Source organism: Salmo salar, chromosome ssa19 (genome assembly GCF_905237065.1).
Source record: "Salmo salar chromosome ssa19, Ssal_v3.1, whole genome shotgun sequence".
In the NCBI taxonomy this organism is placed as follows: Eukaryota; Metazoa; Chordata; class Actinopteri; order Salmoniformes; family Salmonidae; genus Salmo; species Salmo salar.
Window position 1 is genome coordinate 25,491,689 of NC_059460.1, and position 21,417 is coordinate 25,513,105.

The 21,417-nt window shown below is 41.7% G+C and overlaps 1 protein-coding gene across 1 annotated transcript in view; it reads right to left on the minus strand.

Annotated features, from left to right (window-relative positions):
• Nucleotides 1–19,655, minus strand: part of LOC106578630 (coagulation factor XIII A chain) — a 36,693-nt gene extending 17,038 nt beyond the window's left edge. The window contains exons 1-4 of the mRNA XM_014157638.2: nt 19,388–19,655; nt 16,448–16,560; nt 16,197–16,304; nt 15,554–15,725 (exon numbers count right to left, since the gene is read on the minus strand). Coding sequence (XP_014013113.2) covers nt 15,554–15,725; nt 16,197–16,304; nt 16,448–16,560; nt 19,388–19,655 — 661 coding nt within the window. The remainder of the gene's footprint in view (nt 1–15,553; nt 15,726–16,196; nt 16,305–16,447; nt 16,561–19,387) is intronic.
• Nucleotides 19,656–21,417: the final 1,762 nt, after the last annotated feature.

Below are 21,417 nucleotides of genomic sequence, written 5' to 3' on the forward strand. Positions count from 1 at the left end.
CTCTGAGGAGCCTCCACTGATCTATGGGTACAAAACAATGGGAATGGTAGGACTCTTGTTAGCTTGTTCTAATCTAGATAGCACACATGCTAACCATCTCAAAATAACTAAGGGACTGACTCTGAGAAATCAAATTGACTCTGTAGGATGCAAACATAGCACTATTGTAATTAGTTAGTTTGTATCAAAGAATTCCAATCTTCTTTAATATATATCTGAATCCATTCACACAGTCAGTTACAGTAGATGAGATGAATTACAGAGTTGAGAATGGGAGTGCACAGCTGTGGTGTGATAGTCACGTCTGATGCAAGATCTGAAACATATATTACATTTAAGCTAGCATAGGTTTTGTCTCTCTCTGCATTATGTAAGCAGTTGCAAATCAACAATTATTTTACTGTTGAAATTATGTGCCTATACAAAGGGGATTTATATGCCTTTATATGCCTCTGTTCAAGGAATTATATAACTAATTACCCTATCACAGATCATATAATTTTGTACAGCTACCAGTGATATGCACTCCACTGGAAAGTAAGTAAGAAAGTAAGCTAGCTAGTAAGTACAATGCCTATAGAAAGTCTACACCCCTTGACATTTCTTCATATTTTGCTGCTTTAAAAATACATCTAAAAAGGATTCAATTTGATTTTTTTCCTACAGATCTGCACAATCACAACAACACATTTTCAAACTGAAAGAAGTTATAACATTTTCCAAATTAAGAAAAAATACAAAAACTGAAATATCATAACTGGATAAATCTCCCCCGCTGAGTTAATACCTGATGGAAGCACCTTTGGCAGACTTTACAGCTCTGAATCATTTTCATTAAGATTCTACCAACTTTGCACAACTCTTAGAGCAACATATATCCATTGTTTTTGTCAAAATGACTCTGGCTCAGTAAATTTGGTAGGGGATCATTGATGGACAGAAATATTTAAACCTTGCCTCTGATTTTTTTTTAAATCAGATGTAAATCTGGACTGAGACTAGACCACTCAGGAACACTCAACACCTCCTGGAAAGTCATTCTGGTGTCTTTTGCTTAACATTTTTTAATTGTCCCGCAGAAAAATAACACTGAACATCAGCAGCACTGCCCCCTCAAGAGTCTGAGCCTGCCTTGCAGGGTTGGTCCAACAAAGCCAAAAACCCTGGATGGGTGCGCATAATATACAAAGAATTTCTCAAAGCTGCTAATGAGAACCTTGATAACCTTGTAGCTAGCCGGTGGGAATTTCAGTGGGGTGCCCCCACCTGGTAGTGGCAGTGGTTGCAACAATAACTGCAGTAACTCATGGGGAGGGCGTCACATTCGGACAATCAGAGAGGTGGCAAAATATTGTGGCCCTGGTGGCACAAAATAATCAAAAGGTCTGACTGCATAGAGATGCTTGGGAAAATGGTCACAACGGGGGACCACCGAGTGTTTCAGGGTAGGGGGGTGTATCTAAGCTCCATCAGCTAGGACTTGACGTTGGTTAATCAAATCTCCCCATTCTTGCTCAATTTTGCATGCCTTATTAAACAGCTACAACTGTATATGCATTTTAACATCAAGTCTTCTCTTGAGTTGGGCTCGGGATGGAACAACTGTTGAACATCTGAGCTTCAAATCAAATCAAATTTTATTGTGTCACGGCCGCCGTCGTGAATGGACCAAGGCGCAGCGGGTTGAGTGCTCATCTTTAACTTTTATTGAACACTAAACAAAAACAAGAAACCGAACGACAGCTAGACAGTTTTGCAGGCTACACACACAGCAATGCAAAATCAACTTCCCACACCAGACAGGTGGAAAAAGGGCTACCTAAGTATGGCTCCCAATCAGCGACAACAATGTACAGCTGTCCCTGATTGAGAGCCATACCAGGCCAAAACACAGAAATACAAAACATAGATAGGGAACAAAAAATTTAGAAAATATAGAACATACATCAAAACACACAAAACAAACACACCCCTGCCACGTTCTGACCAAACTACAATAACAAAATGACCCCTTTACTGGTCAGGACGTGACATATTGGTCACATACACATGGCTAGCTGATGTTAATGCGAGTGTAGCGAAATGCTTGTGCTTCTAGTTCCGACCGTGCAGTAATATCTAACAAGTAATCTAATAATTTCACAACAGCTAGCTTATACACACGCAAGTGTAAATGAATGAATAAGAATATGTACATAAAAATATATGGATGAGCGATGGCCGAACGGCATAGGCAAGATGTACAGTATATACATATGAGATGAGTAATGTAGGGTATGTAAACATTATATAAAGTGGCATTGTTCAAAGTGACTAGTGATAAATTTATTACATCCAATTTTTAATTATTAAAATGGCTAGAGATTTGAGTCAGTATGTTGGCAGCAGCCACTCAATGTTAGTTATGGCTGTTTACCTGTCTGATGGCCTTGAGATAGAAGCTGTTTTTCAGTCTCTCGGTCCCAGCTTTGATGCACTTGTACTGACCTCGCCTTCTGGATGATAGCGGCGTGAACAAGCAGTGGCTCGGGTGGTTGTTGTCCTTGATGATCTTTTTGGACTTCCTGTGACATCGGGTGGTGCAGGTGTCCTGGAGGGCAGGTAGTTTGCCCCCGGTGATGCGTTGTGCAGACCTCACCAGAGCCTCACCCTCTGGAGAGCCTTGTGGTTGTGGGTGGAGCAGTTGCCGTACCAGGCAGTGTTACAGTCCGACAGAATGCTCTCGATTGTGCATCTGTAAAGAATGAAGAGGCGCTGTTGTGCCTTCTTCACCACGCTGTCTGTGTGGGTGGACCATTTCAGTTTGTCCATGATGTGTACGCTGAGGAACTTAAAAATGTACACCTTCTCCACTACTGTCCCGTCGATGTGGATAGGGGGGTGCTCCCTCTACTGTTTCCAGAAGTCCACGATCATCTCCTTTGTTTTGTTGACGTTGAGTGTGAGGTTATTTTCCTGACACCACACTCCAAGGGCCCTCACTTCCTCCCTGTAGGCCGTCTCGTCGTTGTTGGTAATCAAGCATACCACTGTAGTGTCGTCTGCAAACATGATGATTGAGTTGGAGGCGTGCATGGCCACTCAGTCATGGGTGAACAGGGAGTACAGGAGAGGGTTGAGAATGCACCCTTGTGGGGCCCCAGTGTTGAGGATCAGTGGGGTGAAGATGTTGTTTCCTACCCTCACCACCTGTGGGTTGGCCAGTCATAAAGTCCAGGACCCAGTTGCACAGGGTGGGGTCGAGACCCAGGGTTTCGAGGTTAATGACGAGTTTGGAGGGTACAATGGTGTTAAATGCTGAGCTGTAATCGATGAACAGCATTTTTACATAGATATTCCTCTTGTCCAGATGGGTTAGGGCAGCGTGCAGTGTGATGGCGATTGCGTCGTCTGTGAACCTGTTGGGGCGGTAAGCAAATTGGAGAGGGTCTAGGGTGTCAGGTAGGATGGAGGTGATATGATCCTTGACTAGTCTCTCAAAGCACTTCATGATGACGGAAGTGAGTGCTACGAGGCGATAGTCATTTAGCTCAGTTACTTTAGCTTTCTTGGGAACAGGAACAATGGTGGCCCTCTTGAAGCATGTGGGAACAGCAGACTGGGATAGGGATTGATTGAATATGTCGTAAACACACCAGCCAGCTGGTCTGTGCATGCTCTGAGGACGCGGCTAGGGATGCCGCCTGGGCCGGCAGCCTTGCGAGGGTTAACACGTTTAAATGTTTTACTCACGTTGGCTGCGGTGAAGAAGAGCCCGCAGGTTTTGGTAGCGGGCCATGTCAGTGGCACTGTATTGTCCTCAAAGTGAGCAAAGAAGTGGTTGTTTGTGGGAAGTGTGTGTGTATCCCACATCTGTTGCCATGGGGTAATGATGTTAGGGACAATACAGGATGAATCACAATAATTGCTTGGCAAAAATGTATATTTTGTACTGCCAAGCCTGGTTTTAGGTAACAATCCTTCATATTTATTTAACCTTTATTTAACTAGGCAAGTCAGTTAAGAACAAATTCTTATTTACAATGACCCCGGCGACGCTTGGCAAATTGTGCGCTACTCTGTGGGACTCCTCGTCACGGCCAGATGTGATTCAAACCTGGGACTGTAGTGACACCTCTTGCACTGAGATGCAGTGCCTTAGACCGCTGCGCCACTCGGGAGCCCAGTATGAACCAGCAACATTACTACGCATATCAGTCGTTAATTTAGGAAATTAAGATATGAAAGATTTTTATAAATATACATATTGTTTTTAAATAACTGTATAGAATACAATCGAGGTGATGGCGTTGGAAATGTATTTGGCAGTTAATCTGCTTCTGTTCTGTGGGTAGCACTGTGTGCTCTGTTTAAAGGATGGGTCTCAATCTCTCAAAGTACCTAGGATACAAGTGGACTGGGGTGGTCTGCCAGTCACTGGGACCACAATCCAACCTGGGATGGGGGGAGGTTTTAGCGGGTGGAATAGTGGAGAACAACTGGAGGTTTACTCAGTCACAGCGCAAATACAATGGTACAGCTACAGTGCATTCGGAAAGTATTCAGACCCATTCACTTTTTACACATTTTGTTACGTTACGGCCTTATTCTGAAATTGATTAAATAGTTATTTTTCTCTCATCAAACTACACAAATACCCCATTATGACCCCAAAAAATAATGACATTTTTGCAAATGTATTAAAAATAAAAAACATTTACATGTGTATTCAGACCCTTTACTCAGTAATTTGTTTGAAACATCTTTGGCAGCGATTACAGCCTTGAGTCTTCTTGGGTATGACGCTACAAGTATAGCACACCTGTATTTGGGCAGTTTCTACCATTCTTCTCTGCAGATCCTCTCAAGCTCTGTCAAGTTGAATGGGTAGTGTCGCTGAACAGCTATTTTCAGGTCTATCGAAAGATGTTTGATTGGGTTCAAGTCTGGGCTCTGGCTGGGCCACTCAAGGTCATTCAGAAACTTGTCCAACAGGACAACTACCTTAAGCACACAGCCAAGACAACTCAGGAGTGGCTTCGGGACAAGTCTCTGTATGTCCTTGAGTGGCCCAGCCAGAGCCTGGAATTGAACCCGATCGAACATCTCTGGTGAGACCTGAAAATAGCTGTGCAGCGACGCTCCTCATCTGAGTAAGTACTGAGTAAAGGGTCTGAATACTTATGTAAATCTTTTTATTTTTTTATGTTATACATTTGCTAAGATTTCAAAAAAATAGTTTTTGCTTTGTCATTATGGGGTATTGTTTGTAGATTGATAAGGGGAAAAAACGATGTAATCCATTTTAGAATAAGGCTGTAACGTAACAAAATGTGGAAAAAGTCAAGGGGTCTGAATACTTTCAGAATTAACTGTATTGGAACTAGTGGATATATGGAAACATAAATATCCTGACCTAGTGAGATAAACATAGCTGAGGCTCAATCAAGTTAGTCGTCTTGACTACTTTCTTATGGCATTCTCACTGGCAAAGTTTTAAAAAGTGTTGATAGGGGACAGAATATGGTCGGACTAGGGCTGTTACAGTGACCATATTACTGCCACACCGGTGGTCATGAGTCAAGATGGCAGTCAAATTCCAGGTGACCGTTTAGTCACGGTAATTAGGCTTCTCCAAGCTCTGATGCTGCTGATGGTCATTAGTAGCCTACCAAACTTTCTAACTGCCTGGTACTCAGCACTCTATTGTCCCTCTAATCACTCTAACATCAATGCAAATGTGATCGAAAATCTACTCAAACACTTCATGGGAGCCCATGAGCTCAAGTTGCGCAACATTTCTATAGGCTATACAATTGCATGAGAAAACAAAGGAGGATCCCATCAACTTTCTATAGGCTAGGGCCTAGCCGCTAGGCCTACTATGTTTTCCTAATATTAAGCACATTGCTTCTATTTATAACAGGAGTATAGCCTACCTGGCTGGCATGAAAATGAACCATGGGAAATGTGTCCTCATTACACTATTTAAGTGCATTTCTTCCCGATGCACCTGTTTCGAGAGTGGTGCATAATAGTGATCCATTCTACATCAAAACAAATTTCACACATATATAACTTAGTATATGTAAAGACAAGATTAAATCAAGAATAGTGTTATGGGTGACAATATTAGCCTAGCGCTTTTGAATGACATATTATCCCTTGTGAAAGATGCCCAGATTTTTTTCACATTTTCAAATCATAGTCGCACATGTCATGTAGCCTAGCCCATAGGCCTATATGTTTCCATAAGGTTTGTATCACAACTAAAGTGGCCAAATGACTTCTTAAAATGAAGGACATCAATCAGCTTTACAAGAGTTGTAAAGCCTAACTGGCATACATACACAGGCGTGAGTTTCACATTTGGAGAAGATCATTTTTATCCCACAACTGTCCCAGACTATGTTTGGAATATTTATTTCTCGCACAGAATAGAATGGGTCAACTTTTGTACTATGGGGGATAGTACTGTAGATTGACATAGGCTAGTGCTTTTGCTATTCATTAGGCCTACTCATCCTGTTTGCTGGCGAAAACGTAAATGTTGACAGTTCTTCCAATATCTTCTATATGCGCCTCGGAATTGGAGCGCGCAGTTCCATCCCCGATGTGTCTGTCTACACTTGTAGCCTGTGAGAAAGAACCGGTCACGTGACGGAGAGCCATGTGAGTGAGCGGTGCTTCGACCACTGGCCGTATAAGGCATTGATTTTTTTAGGGGGCATTATACCCATACAACTGATGCAGCCGGGAAATTTGAGGAATTATCAAGTGCTGGGGAAATTGTGAATGAGAGATTGCTGAAGTGTAAAATCTGCTCCAAAATCTAAGCAGAGCTCATGCCTTTCATGCTACTTTTCTCAAATCATCATTAGAGTCGCATCATGCAGCCTTACAATGTATTAAAAATCAAAACATATAGCCAAACATTTCTATCACAACTAAAGTTGCATAAATCACTCTAAATGAAGCAACTAGAAGTATCTGTTTCTTTGTTAAGTGCTCAACAAAGAATAGCCGCATGTGCGCACTCCCTCAAATCTTGGAGAAAATATCCTTTCTATTTTATTCAGCTATGTGCCTTTAGAAACCATGCAATTCCATATTCATCTATAAAACAAAAACAATGTAGGTCAAAATAAGGAAATAGAGGGACAGATATATACCAATAAAAACTGTACCATAGAGGCACAGAATATGTTTGAGGAAAAACAAAAATAAATGGAGGGACATATTCCAGAAAGATCAAGTGTAATATTATAAAAATAATAAAGCAAACTGGATGGAATATGAGGGGAAAATGCACCAAATAATTTATCATCAACATAGAAATGCTACCAAAAATAATTTACTGAAACTTGTTACAAATAAGTCACCCATGATTCACCAAACAATATTTTGAAAGAGGCGGCAAAGTACTTTAAGCATAAGTTTTCACTTGTCTCCTCCATCTCCACTAACCAACGTTTTTTCTATTAATATTGTCAAATTAACAGCTGTACAGAAAGACTCATGTGAAGGCCAAATTACAGAGGAGGAACTTCTTGGTGCAATTAAAACATTTAAGTCAAGGAAAACCCCAGGGCTGGATGGCATACCAAACCTTTTTTGATGTACTCAGAGGACCGTTATTAGCATGTTTTATCCAGTCCTTTAAAAATGGTAGATTATCAGATACTTAACAAGAAGGTCTGATTTCATTATTACTGAGGCAGAACCCAAGTGGTAAATATATAAAGATCCAGTCCATTAAAAAAATTGGAGGCCCCTTACACTTAAGTTTTGTGATGAAAAATTCTAGCAAAATGCGAAGCGCACAAAATAAAAAAATGTATTGCTGGATATTATTCATCCTAATCAGACAGCTTTTTTACATGGATGATACATTGGAGATAATATAACACAAATACTGGAAACAATAGAACACTATGAAAAATCTGGGAAACCAGGCCTGGTATTCATAGCTCATTTTGAAAAGGCTTTTGATAAAGTATGACTGGAATTTATATATAAATGCCTGGAATATTTCAATTTTGGAGAATCTCTTACACAATGGGTTAAAGTTGTGTATAGTAACCCTACATGTAAAATATTAAATGGCTACTTCTCAGTATTAACCTGTCAAATGGAGTAAAACAAGATTGTTGTCACAAAAAATGTCGTACTCGTCACAGAAAATGTCGTACTGGAGAGAAGAGGACCAAGGCGCAAAATGAAAAATGGAAGTTTTCGGATTTTCGAGGAATTTGTATTTCACGCCACGCCCATCATTGGATATTGGAGCAGGTGTTCCGCTAGCGGAACGTCTAGATGTAAGTTAACCAATAACCCCTAAACAATAAGGGAGGGAAGGGAGGGTGGCTGCCGTCACCGACGGCACTGTGCTACACCCTCCCTCCCCAACCCACCTATCCTGGAGGTGGCTCAGGTGCAGGACATGGACCTCGCTCCACCTTCGGCGTCGCCCACTTTGGTGGCGCCGATAGCTGCGCCGGGCAGACGGGCCACTCGGGCTGGGCCGGAGGACAGGAGGGCCCCTCGGGCTGGGCCGGAGGACAGGAGGGCCCCTCGGGCTGGGCCGGAGGACAGGAGGGCCCCTCGGGCTGGGCCGGAGGACAGGAGGGCCCCTCGGGCTGGGCCGGAGGACAGGAGGGGCACTCGGGCCACTCTAGCGGCTCTGGGCAGTCGGGCCGCTCTGGCGGCTCCGGGCAGTCGGGCCGCTCTGGCGGCTCCGGGCAGTCGGGCCACTCTGGCGGCTCCGGCTCCGGGCAGTCGGGCCGCTCTGGCGGCTCCGGGCAGTCGGGCCGCTCTGGCAGCTCCGGGCAGTCGGGCCGCTCTGGCAGCTCCGGGCAGTCGGGCCGCTCTGGCAGCTCCGGGCAGTCGGGCCGCTCTGGCGGCTCCTGACTAGCGGGCGGCTCTGGCGGCTCTTGACTAGCGGGCGGATCTGGCGGCTCCTGACTGGCGGGCAGCTCTGGTGACTTACGACTGGCGGGCAGCTCTGGTGACTTACGACTGGCGGGCAGCTCTGGCGACTTACGACTGGCGGGCAGCTCTGGCGACTTACGACTGGTGGGCAGCTCTGGCGACTTACGACTGGCGGGCAGCTCTGGTGACTTACGACTGGCGGGCAGCTCTGGCGACTTACGACTGGCGGGCGGCTCTGGCGACTTACGACTGGCGGGCAGCTCTGGCGACTTACGACTGGCGGGCGGCTCGGGCGACTTACGACTGGCGGGCGGCTCTGGCGACTTACGACTGGCGGGCAGCTCTGGTGACTTACGACTGGCGGGCAGCTCTGGTGACTGTTGACTGGCGAGGCTGGGCTGACGCACTAGACGCCTGATGCGTGGGGCTGGTACTGGATGTGCCAGCCTGGAGACACGCACCTCAGGGCTAGTGCGGGGAGCTAGCCTGGGGCTCCATCCTTGCCCCGTCAAACAGCCCTTGTGCCCCCCCAAAACAAATTATTGGGGCTGCCTCTCGGGTTCCCTTCGCTCCCTTAACTTGTCCTCCCAGGTCCATCCTTCCTCCTCGTTCGTCCGCTGCTTGGTCCTTTGGTGGTGGGTAGTTCTGTCATAAAAAATGTCGTACTCGTCACAGAAAATGTCGTACTGGAGAGAAGAGGACCAAGGCGCAGCGGGTATGTGAATACTCATGGTTTTAATTTTTTAAAAAGGAGTAAAGTATTCACCGACAAAACAATAAAAATGACAACAGCAACAGTTTTACAGGCTCTACAAACGCAGTGCAAAAACAACTACCCACAACCCCAAAGAAAAACACACACACCTATATAGGACTTCCAATCAAAGGCAACTCAACACACCTGCCTTCAATTGGAAGTCCCAATCACCAACAAACATTCACACACACAAAACTGCCACGTCCTGACCCCAAAACTAACACAATAGCTCCATCTGCTGGTCAGGACGTGACAATTGTCCACTATCGGCATATCTATTTGTTATGGCCATCGAAATGTTAGCTATTAAAATCAGTTCCAACAATAATACAAATAATAACAATAATATCAAGGGGCTAGAAATCCAGGGCTTAAAAACAAAGATGACATTGTACGCTGATGATTCATGTTTTCTTTTAAAGCAGTGGTTCTTAACCTTGTTGGAGGTACTGACCCCCACCAGTTTCATATGCGCATTCACCGAACCCTTCTTAATTGGAAACATAAAATTCAAAACATAGGTATATATTTTACTGGTGCACAAAATGAACCGTGCATCAACATCAGTGTTCAAAGAACAAAACCATTAAAACATGATTTTCACACAAAAACAAAAACATAATAATGTATATTTACTGCAAATCAGTGTGACTTCTGCTGTTGCCTTTCAGAGACCAGTTCAGAAATGCGCGGCTTCACCTTGGCAAGTGCCACTCTCATGTCATTTTCGCAACAAAGTCTGTTCCTTTTCTTCGTTTTTATGTCCAGCATCCTCGAAAAGGATTGCTCGCAAAGATATGTTGTAACAAACGGTATGAAAATCTCCAGAGCTTTCTTAGCAATAACAGGGTACGTTACCATTTGTTGACACCAAAACGTTGAGAGCGTTGTTGTTCTGAAGAGTTGCTGTTGAACCTGGCTCTGCTGAATTTCAATGATTTCATCGAGGTATTCATCATTGACATCTGTTGTCTCAACACTAAACGTGAACGGCTGTCTCACCCATGCTGGATATGACTCTCTTGTAGGGAAGTATCCGTCGAGAGACTTTGCAAGCTCATCTAAGTGCGTGGCAATTGCTTGTTTCAGTTCCGCGGGTACTGAAATGTCTCTGATTCCAGATACATCTTCGATCTTACTTACACAGTCGTCCAGCAGGGGAAAGTTTGCGAAGTTATCGTTCTCTGTTCGTCGTTTCCATAACGGTAGCTTTTTTTGAAAAGCCTTCAGGTTTTCTTCCGCTTCGATGATGTTGACTCCACCGCCCTGCATCTGTTGATTGAGATGATTGAGAGCTGCGAAGATATCAGCCATGTACGCTAAAATGAGAATGAACTCAGAATTTTTTAAGCAATCTGCATGACGATGTTGGTGCTCTTGCAAAAACAGGGCTAATTCCACACGCACGGCAAAAACACGATTCAGCACCTGTCCCCGGGATAACCACCGAACGTTAGAATGGTACAGAAGTACCTCGAATTCAGAGCCCATTTCTTTACACAGCTCACTGAAGATGCGGTGCCTCAGAGCACTCTTTCGCACATAGTTCACACATTCCACTACAATTTTTAATACTTCTGCCAGTTTTGGAGGCAAGGTTTTTGTTGCCAACGCATGCCTGTGCAGAATACAATGCATAACAATGATGTGTGGTGCATCGGCTTTCACTAGCGCACCAAAACCAGACTTTCTTCCCAGCATGACTGGAGCTCCGTCCGAACAAACTGCTAAACCATATCCCACGAAAGATTGTTGTCTTTGAAGAAGTCATCCACAAGTTTCTTCACATCGGCTGCCTTAGTTGTTGTCGTAAGAGGCTTACAAAATAAAAAATCTTCCTTTATCATGTTGTCTTTCACATAGCGCACAAATACAGCAAGCTGGCTTAGATTGGAAACGTCTGTGGTCTCGTCGAGTTGAAGGCTGAATTTTGCCGGGCTTGAAATCAGATCTGCAACTACTTGAGCCAAGATGTCTTTGCTCATGTCCTCTATTCTGTCGCTAATGGTGTCATTTGAAAGAGGAATTTTGGATAACTTAACTTCAGCCGCTTTTCCCAGCATGATATTCGTCATCTTCAACACAGCTGGTTTTATGAGTGTTTCACCAATGGTGTGTGGTTTGCCCTGCTTTGCGATCAGGTAAGCAACTTCGTACGATGCTGTGAGGATCGGTACAAAGCCGAGAACAGGCAGAGTAGCCTTTTCATCGAATCTGGCTCTCTTCACCTTGAATTCAGCGAGCGTTGTGTTCTTGTATTGTCCATCTCCATGCAGCTTAAGGAAGTGTTCTCTTAGTTTTGCCGGTGCTAGACTAGAATTGCTCAACTTGGCATTGCAAATCATGCAGTTAGGACGCTGACTCTCATCACGTTCCGTTATACATGTGAATCCATATTGTACATATTCGTCCGACCACTTTCTTTTTTTGCTCGACATAGTTAGTATGAAGGGATTAAAATATTAAGAAAGAAATCACACGACGTACCATCCCGACAGTCACAATTCGACTACTGAGCGCGCCAAATTCCCTGCAGCACAGATAGGCCAAGCGATGTTGCGTGATCACCTGCAGCCAATGATGGCCAAGCGGGGCGTGTCATCACGAATCATATGAGTCGGGTGTGTGTCTTGACCTCCGCCGAACCCCTGAGACTGACTCACCGAAACCCTGGGGTTCGATCGAACCCAGGTTAAGAACCACTGTTTTAAAGCCACAATTTGGCTCACTCCACAGCCTTAGGATCTAGATAATTTTCCTAACCTCTCTTGATTACAACCAAATGATGATTAGTGTACTGTACTATATTACTTATTTGATCACACAAATGTTTTACTTTTATATTATTGTGTAGTTTACCAATAAAATGGTCTGACGGTAAAGTGGACATACTCAGTATTCATATCCCGAAAGAAACGAGTAAGCTGAGAGTCGGGAAGCAAGTTCAGGGAGTGAGAGTTTTAATAAATAAAATAATGAACACGAAACACAAACAACGCACCAACATGGAAAAAAGAATCAATAACACCTGATGAAAGAACCAAGGGGAGTGACAGATATAGGCTAGATAATCAAAGAGGTGATGGAGTCCAAGTGAGTGTCATGAGGCGCTGGTGCGCGAAACAATGGTGACAGGTGTGCTGGATAATCAGCAGCCTGATGACCTGGAGGCCGGAGAGGGAGTATACATGACATCACTACAAAAAATCTTAATAGAAAGTTAGCAAAAATAGATAAGATCTTGCTACCATGGAAAGGAAAATACCTGTCTATTTGTGGAAAAATCACTGTGATTAACTCTTTATTCATATCCCAGTTTACCTATTTGCTTATGACCTTGCCTTCACCAAGTGACTTGTTTTTTTAATTATAGGGCAAGCCAGACAAAGTTGAACAGGTATATTTATATAATGAATATGAATTCAGAGGACATAAATTATTCAATATTAAACTAAAGGCTTCAGTCATACAAAAGTTACAGTATACTTAAATCCATACTGATTCTCTGGCAGATTAGTAAAAATGTCTCTTGTGTTGAAGAATGGCCTTTTTCCCTTTATTCAGATTGCAACCTCTCACTTTCAGTTATTTGAAAATGAAATAATCTCCAAAATATTGCTATTTTTAAAACAAGCCATAGAAAGTTGTTAGCAATTTCAGTTTAATCCACCAGAAAAGACAGAACAAATATTACAGCAAATATTGTGGTTAAACTCAAATATGCTAATAGATTTTTTTTTTAAATTGAAAAAATGTTTAGAAACGGTATAATCTTTGTAAATAATATCATAAATAGGACTGGTGGAGGTATGTCACACATGCAGCTAACAAAAATATATGGAAATGTCTGCTCTTCAAAAAATCACAACCAACTAATTGCAGCATTACCGCAAAAATGGAAGAGGTAAGTGGAAGGGGGAGATAGTAAGGAACTTGTCTGTTGACCCTCAATTAAAGACCTGAATTGGTTAAGAAAAATGGTGATAAATAAAAAAGTATATCAATTTCATTTAGAGTTGTGTCATATAGATTGCAAAATAGTTGAAAAGAGATTTTTGATGTACCGATTCCATGGCATATGGTTTATGAGTTGATACACAAACGATGCTGGATTCTAAACTTAGAGTTTTTAAATTTAAATTATTATACAACATTTTTTCAACCAATTGTCACACCCTGATCGGTTTCACCTGTCTTTGTGATTGTCTCCACCCCCCTCCAGGTGTCACCCCATTATCCCTGTTGTTGCCAGTTCGTCTTGTTTGTTCATGTCAACCAGAGTTTTGTGTTTCAGCGCCAGCTTTTATAAGTCTCTCTTTTCTCACCCTCCTGGTTTTGACCCTTGCCTGTCCTGACTCCAAGCCCGTCTGCCTGACCACTCTGCCTGCCTGCCTGCCGACCTGTACCTTTGCCCCCCTCTGGATTACCGATCTCTGCCTTACCCTGATCCTGCCTGCCGGTACCGTTGCCCAGCCTCTGGCTTACTGACCCCTGCCTGTCTTGACCTGTCTTTTGCCTGCCCCTGTTGGAATATTAAACTATTCTTTATTCTACGTGATCTGCGTCTAGGTTTTACCTTCATACCTGATACCAATATAATGTTATACTGTATATATGGGATACAACCATCCCAGATTTACATATTTTGATGCAAAGAGACAGAATAACTAAATCATTTGTTTTGGTATTGTCCATATGTAGCTTGTTTTTGGTTGCAGGTTCAGGAATGGCTGAAGAATTGCTAATTCTGCAAATAGCACTGTTGGGTGATTTTTTAAAAGCCATAGTCAGTCCATCAATAACATACTCTTAGCAAAAATGTTTATCTTTAATTTACAATCTGTAGAAACTATGAGAATAGAAACGATCGGAACTTTAGTGAAACAGCACAGTTGAAAAATATTTCGCAAATTGAAATCAAAACTGGATGGTCTTCAGAGATAGATGGGAGGGGTTGAGGGTTGCTGAAGGATGGTATTAAAAACAAACTTTAATGTCTGCTTCCAACTCACACTCTCAAACACATAGATCCCCTGAACGCAGCTCACTCTCCTTATCCCAACCACCTGAATTCTGATCACCTGCTCACACACCTGTATGTCATTTACACACACTATTTAGATCAGTTCCTTGCACCGCATCATTGTGAGGTATTGTTTTTTTTTCTTCCACATTCTATTCAGAGTTCTGGTTTTGTCCATATTAGCCCTCCCGTGTATATTCGTTTTTGGTCAGCCTCATTAATTAAGTTTTTTTGCCTATCAGATATCCTATCAACAATATCTTGCCTGATCTCCCAGGATACGTCATTAGCCTTTTCCCCTGCCTGTACTGTTACATTTTTGGATTCCCTGTGTATGACCTTCTACCTGTCCCTGAAACATGCTGCCTGCCTCCTCCTGTGGTCCTGTACTAAAGAAACACCTGCTGCACCCTGCGCTTGAAACCAGCTCTCTGTCTCCCATCATACTCATTACACAATGAAAAGAGAACTATTTTAAAATATACTGTATCTGTAAAATGTATGTATAAGCTGGAAGTAGAAGCCTAAGTGTTGTTGTCCATTAGTTTACTCCAATTAAGGGAGGGTGGTAGGGTTAAGGGAAAATAATAAAGGAAAATATATTTTAAAAGATATATATTGGAGATTCCAAAATGATGCAGACAACTATATTGATGGAAACCACAATCCATCTGCAATATTAAAGCTGATCTACCCACTAAAAAAAGGCAACCTTAGTTGAAAACTGCAGTTTATAACTGGATGGGCCTGTTTTCTATTGACCATCAATCCCCCAGTGCAAATCACAGGTAATTTGGAAGACACATGACCTATGTTGTGAGGTGGACATTGAAAATGAAAAGGGAATTTGATCAGGCACTCACAGGTGTTGAGCGTCCCGGCGTAGACCCAGCACTGGGCGTAGCTGACGGGCCCTTTGTTGACGTACTGGAGCAGGATCTGGTCACTGCCAATCCAGAAGGTTGGTGCAGTGCCAAGGGAGTAGTCATCGCTCCAGTTGCCCACCAAGACTCCGCGGTCATCCTGGGAGTTCATCTGGTTCCACAAGGAATGGAAAAATATGTAGAAAAAGAACCCAAAGAGATTAGTGCACCAGGTATACGGATAGGTTAGTTTGAAATGAAATGTTCAAAGTAAGTTGATAAAAGCATGAAAAGGGAAATTGAGTGTTTAATTAAGGCCAGGTACCAGGGAAATTGTTTTCCTTTATTCATATCACAGTTAACTTTTACCAGTTGAATGTAGACACAAATCTACACTTTTTTCAAACTTTTTCCTAAAATATTATAGAAAAAGAATCAAATGAGACAATATCTCATTCAATATGTACTGTATATATATATAGTATCTACTGCAAAACACATTCTGTGGATGTAGACTGAAGTTCAGGTTAAATGCTTGGTATGTCTTGTGGTTGTAAAAGCACTTGGCTCTTCTTAGTGCTTATACTAGGGTTCATTTTGGAATTTGTGTAGTGTGCTTATGTTATCTGCAAATATCACTCACCATTGCAGAGCCTATCCTGCAGACTTTGACAGCATTGCCTCTGTTTACTAGAGGCATGTGTGAGTCATCCAAGATTTGGAAACAGGCATCAAGAATCCCTGCCACAAACTACAAGAGAGAAATATAGCCTCCAGCCTCAAAAAAAGAACAATAATGACACAACTGTAAATGTGTGTGTAGAGTATACAGTATATTAAGGTATTTGATAAGTGTGTGTGCGTGGGGCATGTGTGTGTGGTCTTTTACTGTACCTGACCATAATACCATTGCCTTCCATCACCTGATTCCTCCTCGTGTATGTAGCCATTTTCATTCATCACATACTCCTGCCTGTCTTCCTCATTGGGCATGTACACTTCGTCATCTAAAGAAATCAGAAATAAATTGCAGCCTCATTACCAGAATCTGGTCATCTGTTACTTTAGATGTGACTTGTAAGAATTGTAAGGATGAGAATTGGATGTTCATCATTGATTTCTAATGCCTGACCTGTGTCTATAAATTCATTTGTGTCACGTGAACTAATTTTGACTGTGGTCGCATGTCCTGGAATGAAGTCACGTCCTGTTGAGCTCCGTATGCTGTCTGGTGTCCAAGTCTTAGCGTTCACACAGCTGATGTACCACTATCTGAAGCCTCCTAATGGCACATTACATTGGTGGCAGCTGTGTTTTTGAGTGTTTTTAACGTCTGTGGAACCTGTCTTCTGAAGTTATCGCTGGATTTAAGTGACGTGACCGCGCTAGGCTGCATGCATGCTAGCCAGGCCTACTCTAGCCCTGTGGAGCAAGCATACGAAGAGAAGCATGGGCAGCTTTCTCTGCACTATCATCTCCCTCACTGCTAGCTTACTGGATGGGCGAACAGTGAGTACTAAACTGTCCACATGTCTGAAATGTCATTACCAACTAAATACATTTCATCCAGACTTTTACACATATTGGACCTGTCTTTTGCTTTGAGGACGTGATGGGAATGGGGCTTCTCCCGCCATTCTGGACGGGTTCAAGCCGTGGATACTACAACTTGGATGCGACAACAATTCTAATTACTTGGCTGCATGGAGGCACGCTCGAGTGGGAGAACTCTGCTCTCCGACCGGCTGGTTATCCATATGGGATGGAAGGAGCTGATTGGGAGAACTATGCTACCGGCTACTGTTTGTGTGAGTGACTTTTGAATGAATGTGAAACCGAAGGAGGCCTTGGTGATGCGTTTCCCATATGACTGTAGACCGCGCCTGATCCTCGTGGATTTTGATGGTTTGGTGAAGAAAAAAAATTAAAAGAGTAAATATTGACTGAATGTTAATTTACACTGGTGTATCGACTATTGACATTTTGTATTTTGTCAGTAGAATTTTGCATTTAACTGTGGAGCTTTAACAAAAAGAAAAGTAACTCCATGTTTTTCTTTTGGTAATCAAAACATGCTTTTCATGTAGGCTACAGTATCTCATGACTGTCAGATTTTATCATGAATCAATGAATGAAACATTGAATTGTTCGCCAAATGTTTTGTTCCTAAACAAGTATAGTGTATTTTTTTTCAATTTATGAAACAACATTTCTTAGTGGGAGTGGGACGAATGTTAGGATGAGAATTGATGTTCATCATTTAATAGTCCAAGTATTAGCTTTCATATATCCACTCTCCTCCAAACGGCGTGTTAAAGCATGTTAAAAATGACACATGCATTGGGGCAGTGAATTCCCTGGGATGTTACTGAGCGGTCCCATAGCTGTCTGACACTTATTTAGTCAGTGTTCATTTTAATGATGTCCCTTACAGAAAAACCAACATGAATTACACTTGATAACATGTGTTTCTCATGTGATTGCATGTGATCTTATGTTAAGTTAATGTGATAACTTGTGGCCAAATATAAAAGTAACATGTGATAACATGAAACTTCACTTGTGAAAACATTATACCATGTGAAATAAATGTGACAACATGGGGATGCAAAATTTCAACATACGAAAATGCTAATTTTATTTTCAAGTGAAAGTTTTTTACACGTGAAAAGGCAGTTCCACATGTGAGAGTTAGAATCTTCAATTCACGTGACGTGAAAAAATGTAATTTTTCTCACATGTGAAAATGTGATGATAACGTGAACTCTAGGTGGTGCAGTGTTTTCATTTGCAGTTTCACATATGGCGTCTCTTTTTTTTTTACATGTGAACATTTCAGCTAAACATGTGAAAACAGCTATTTCACAAGTGAAAATGAAATTTCACACGTTTAAAAAAAATAGGGGAATGAAACGATATGGGGGTTTCAAAGTAAGTGGTACGATGTTCAGCTAAAATAGTGTAAAACGTCTAATCAATGATAATATGATTCCATTTGACATGATCACTTAGTACTGACTTTTCAATATGACCCCACCTGGGATTTCAACTCACAACCAATGGATTTGGGGTACGCTGATCAATCTGATGCGCTGCAAAGTCTTTACTGAAGCGTTCCTCTACACTTTCATTACCTATAATACATCTCTGATTACATATTCTCTGATTATTGATGATGTGAGGGGTTTTCTGTGTAGTTGTCTTATGTTGGTGGGGCATATTATTATTGTAAATATAATATTTTTTCTCAAGTGTTTTTTATTAATTTGACAAAGCTGAGATTGAATTTACTCAAGTCCAAATTGTGGGAATACAGGTTAAATCAGCCATTGACACAGACGTGGTGGCGTAGCAGGAATATTGGAATGCCTTCAACTAAGAGGTTGCGAGTTCATATCCCAGGTGAGGATATGTTGAATAATAATTACCGTATAAACATACACAATGTAATCATATGTGAAAGTGTCAATTATTTACATTTTATGTTAAAAGCACTGTTTGTGTATTTATCCTAACGTCACATTTTTGTTTGCAGAGGCATCATCTGTGAAATCTCGTGTAAAATATTAACGTGAAAATTTGAATCCACATGTGAAAGGTTATGGGATCACGTAAAAATCCACATGTGAAACTTCATGTGAAATATCATCACGTTAAGTGTTCCAAAAACACAATTTCACATGATTTAACATTGAATGTCACAAGTTAATTCATGTGATTTACCACATGTGAAATCATTCGTTTTTCCCCATAAGGGGTGTATAATGCATATGTTTTATCTTATCTTAAGCAGTCCTCAGAAGACAAACAAAAATCCACAAAGATTCCACTCACTGGACGCCCAGGCGTTGAACAGCAGGTAGAAGTCTGTTCCAGAGTCCTTTTGTGTCCTTGAGATTCCATTGTAACCGATGACCGCCACATTCGTGTAGTACTTTCCGATGATGGCATCCGCAGAAGGGGTGATGCCCACCACGCACTCATCCCCTTGTTCCTGTATCATGCGGCCGGTCCAATTCCCAGTTTGTGAGCCATCAAAGGCGATGATGATCTTTGTGCCATTCAACACGTAGGTATCGATACCTGAGGGAGACGGTGACATGACAGCAGAAACGTCAAAACATGTAGACACTCATGTTTCCACTGTACTCTTAGTATTCAATATGACGTTATGTGGTAACAATCGATACTTTCTGGTACATTCTTCAAATAATTAACCTCAGTTGGTAACAAATGGTACCAAGTAGCTACTGTTTAAATGAGTATTGAAGAAACAAAGCATGTAAATCATAAGTTATTACTGTGCAATTACTGTGTTACCATGACATTTATTTTATAAATACCTGGTAATTTTCTGTAATGTAAAATAAAGTGCTACCAAAAAACTGTTGCGTTAACAACACATCAACCAACACAAGTCAAGGTCTGCTCAATATCACAACATTACAGAAGATACTGTTGGCGGTAGTCTGTGCAGCGCGACTGCAATAAAGGTGATATGGAATGCAACAAACCATCAGTAGTGGAAAAAGTACTCAATTGTCATACTTGCGTAAAAATACAAATTAAATGCTATTCATCAAATTCCTTTCATTATACAAACAAGACGGCAGGATTTTCTTGTTTTTTAAATTTACGGACAACCAGGGGCATACCTCCAACTCTCACACATCATGTACAAATGCAGTATTTGTGTTTAGTGAGTCCATCAGATCAGAGGCAGTAGGTATGGCAACACATTGCATTGATAGGTGTGTGAAATTGACCATATTTCTGTCCCGCCTGAGCATTCGAAATGTAACGAGTAATTTTGTCTGTCAGGGAAAATGTATGGAGTAAAAAGTACCTATTTTCTTTAGGAATGTAGTGGAGTAAAAGTAAAAAGTTGTCAAAAATATAAATAGTAAAGTACAGCTACTCAAAAAAAAAGTGCAGATGGACTACTAGGGTACTACTAGTGCCTCACAATTATCACGCAACAACTCTCTCAAATCCAATAAATGTAGGCTAAAGGATATGTAGTGTAATATTGTGCTCTCTGCTTAGTTTTTTTATGCCCTATTCTCAAAACCTTTTGAACACAGTAAACTAAGAATTTCACAGCAGATGTAAGAGGACAACACCATATTCGGGGAGATAAAAATATATTGAGCATGAAAGCCTTTTCAAGGCATAAGTGAAAGGTAAGTCGTTTGAAGATAAAAAAAAAAATGGTGTCATACTTCTTAAGCAGTCACTTTGCTGTCCTTAAAGCTTTGTTTGTACTTAGTTGACATATTGCAGTTTTGTAGCTGACACTAAAGGACCTAGGGCGTGATACAATCCGTATCGTGGAAGTTCCGTTTTATAGAGCGATTTAATTTTAAAGGCAATGTTCCTGCATTTGTGTAGACTGCATTCACAGTAAACGCTGCCATATCAATCGGAAATTACCTTCAAATTTCAATCGCTCTATACCTCGGAACTTCCGCAATAAAGATTGAATCGAGCACACAAATATATTTTCATCAATTCCCCTGTGAGTATGATGTAAGCATTCAGTATAATGTGTGAGAGAGACCCTGGACACGTCCCTATTCTACACCCTTCTTCTGAAGTGTGCACTTGCACACTCTGTCATGGATTCAACAATAGTGGAAACTCCCTAAATCCATGATGGGAAGTGTGCAAGTGCAAGTGCACACTTGGGGAGAAGTCTGGAGAATCGGGAGGCACCCCAAGGTTACTATCAACAGATGTTACAGCTGTTTAGATGGGAATATGTCAATAATCTGTTTTTCTTTCAACTTGGCACTTTTATTAATTAGTGTTTCTGATTGGCTACAGAGGCTAAACACAGATGACAGAGAGGAGACATGGAGAGG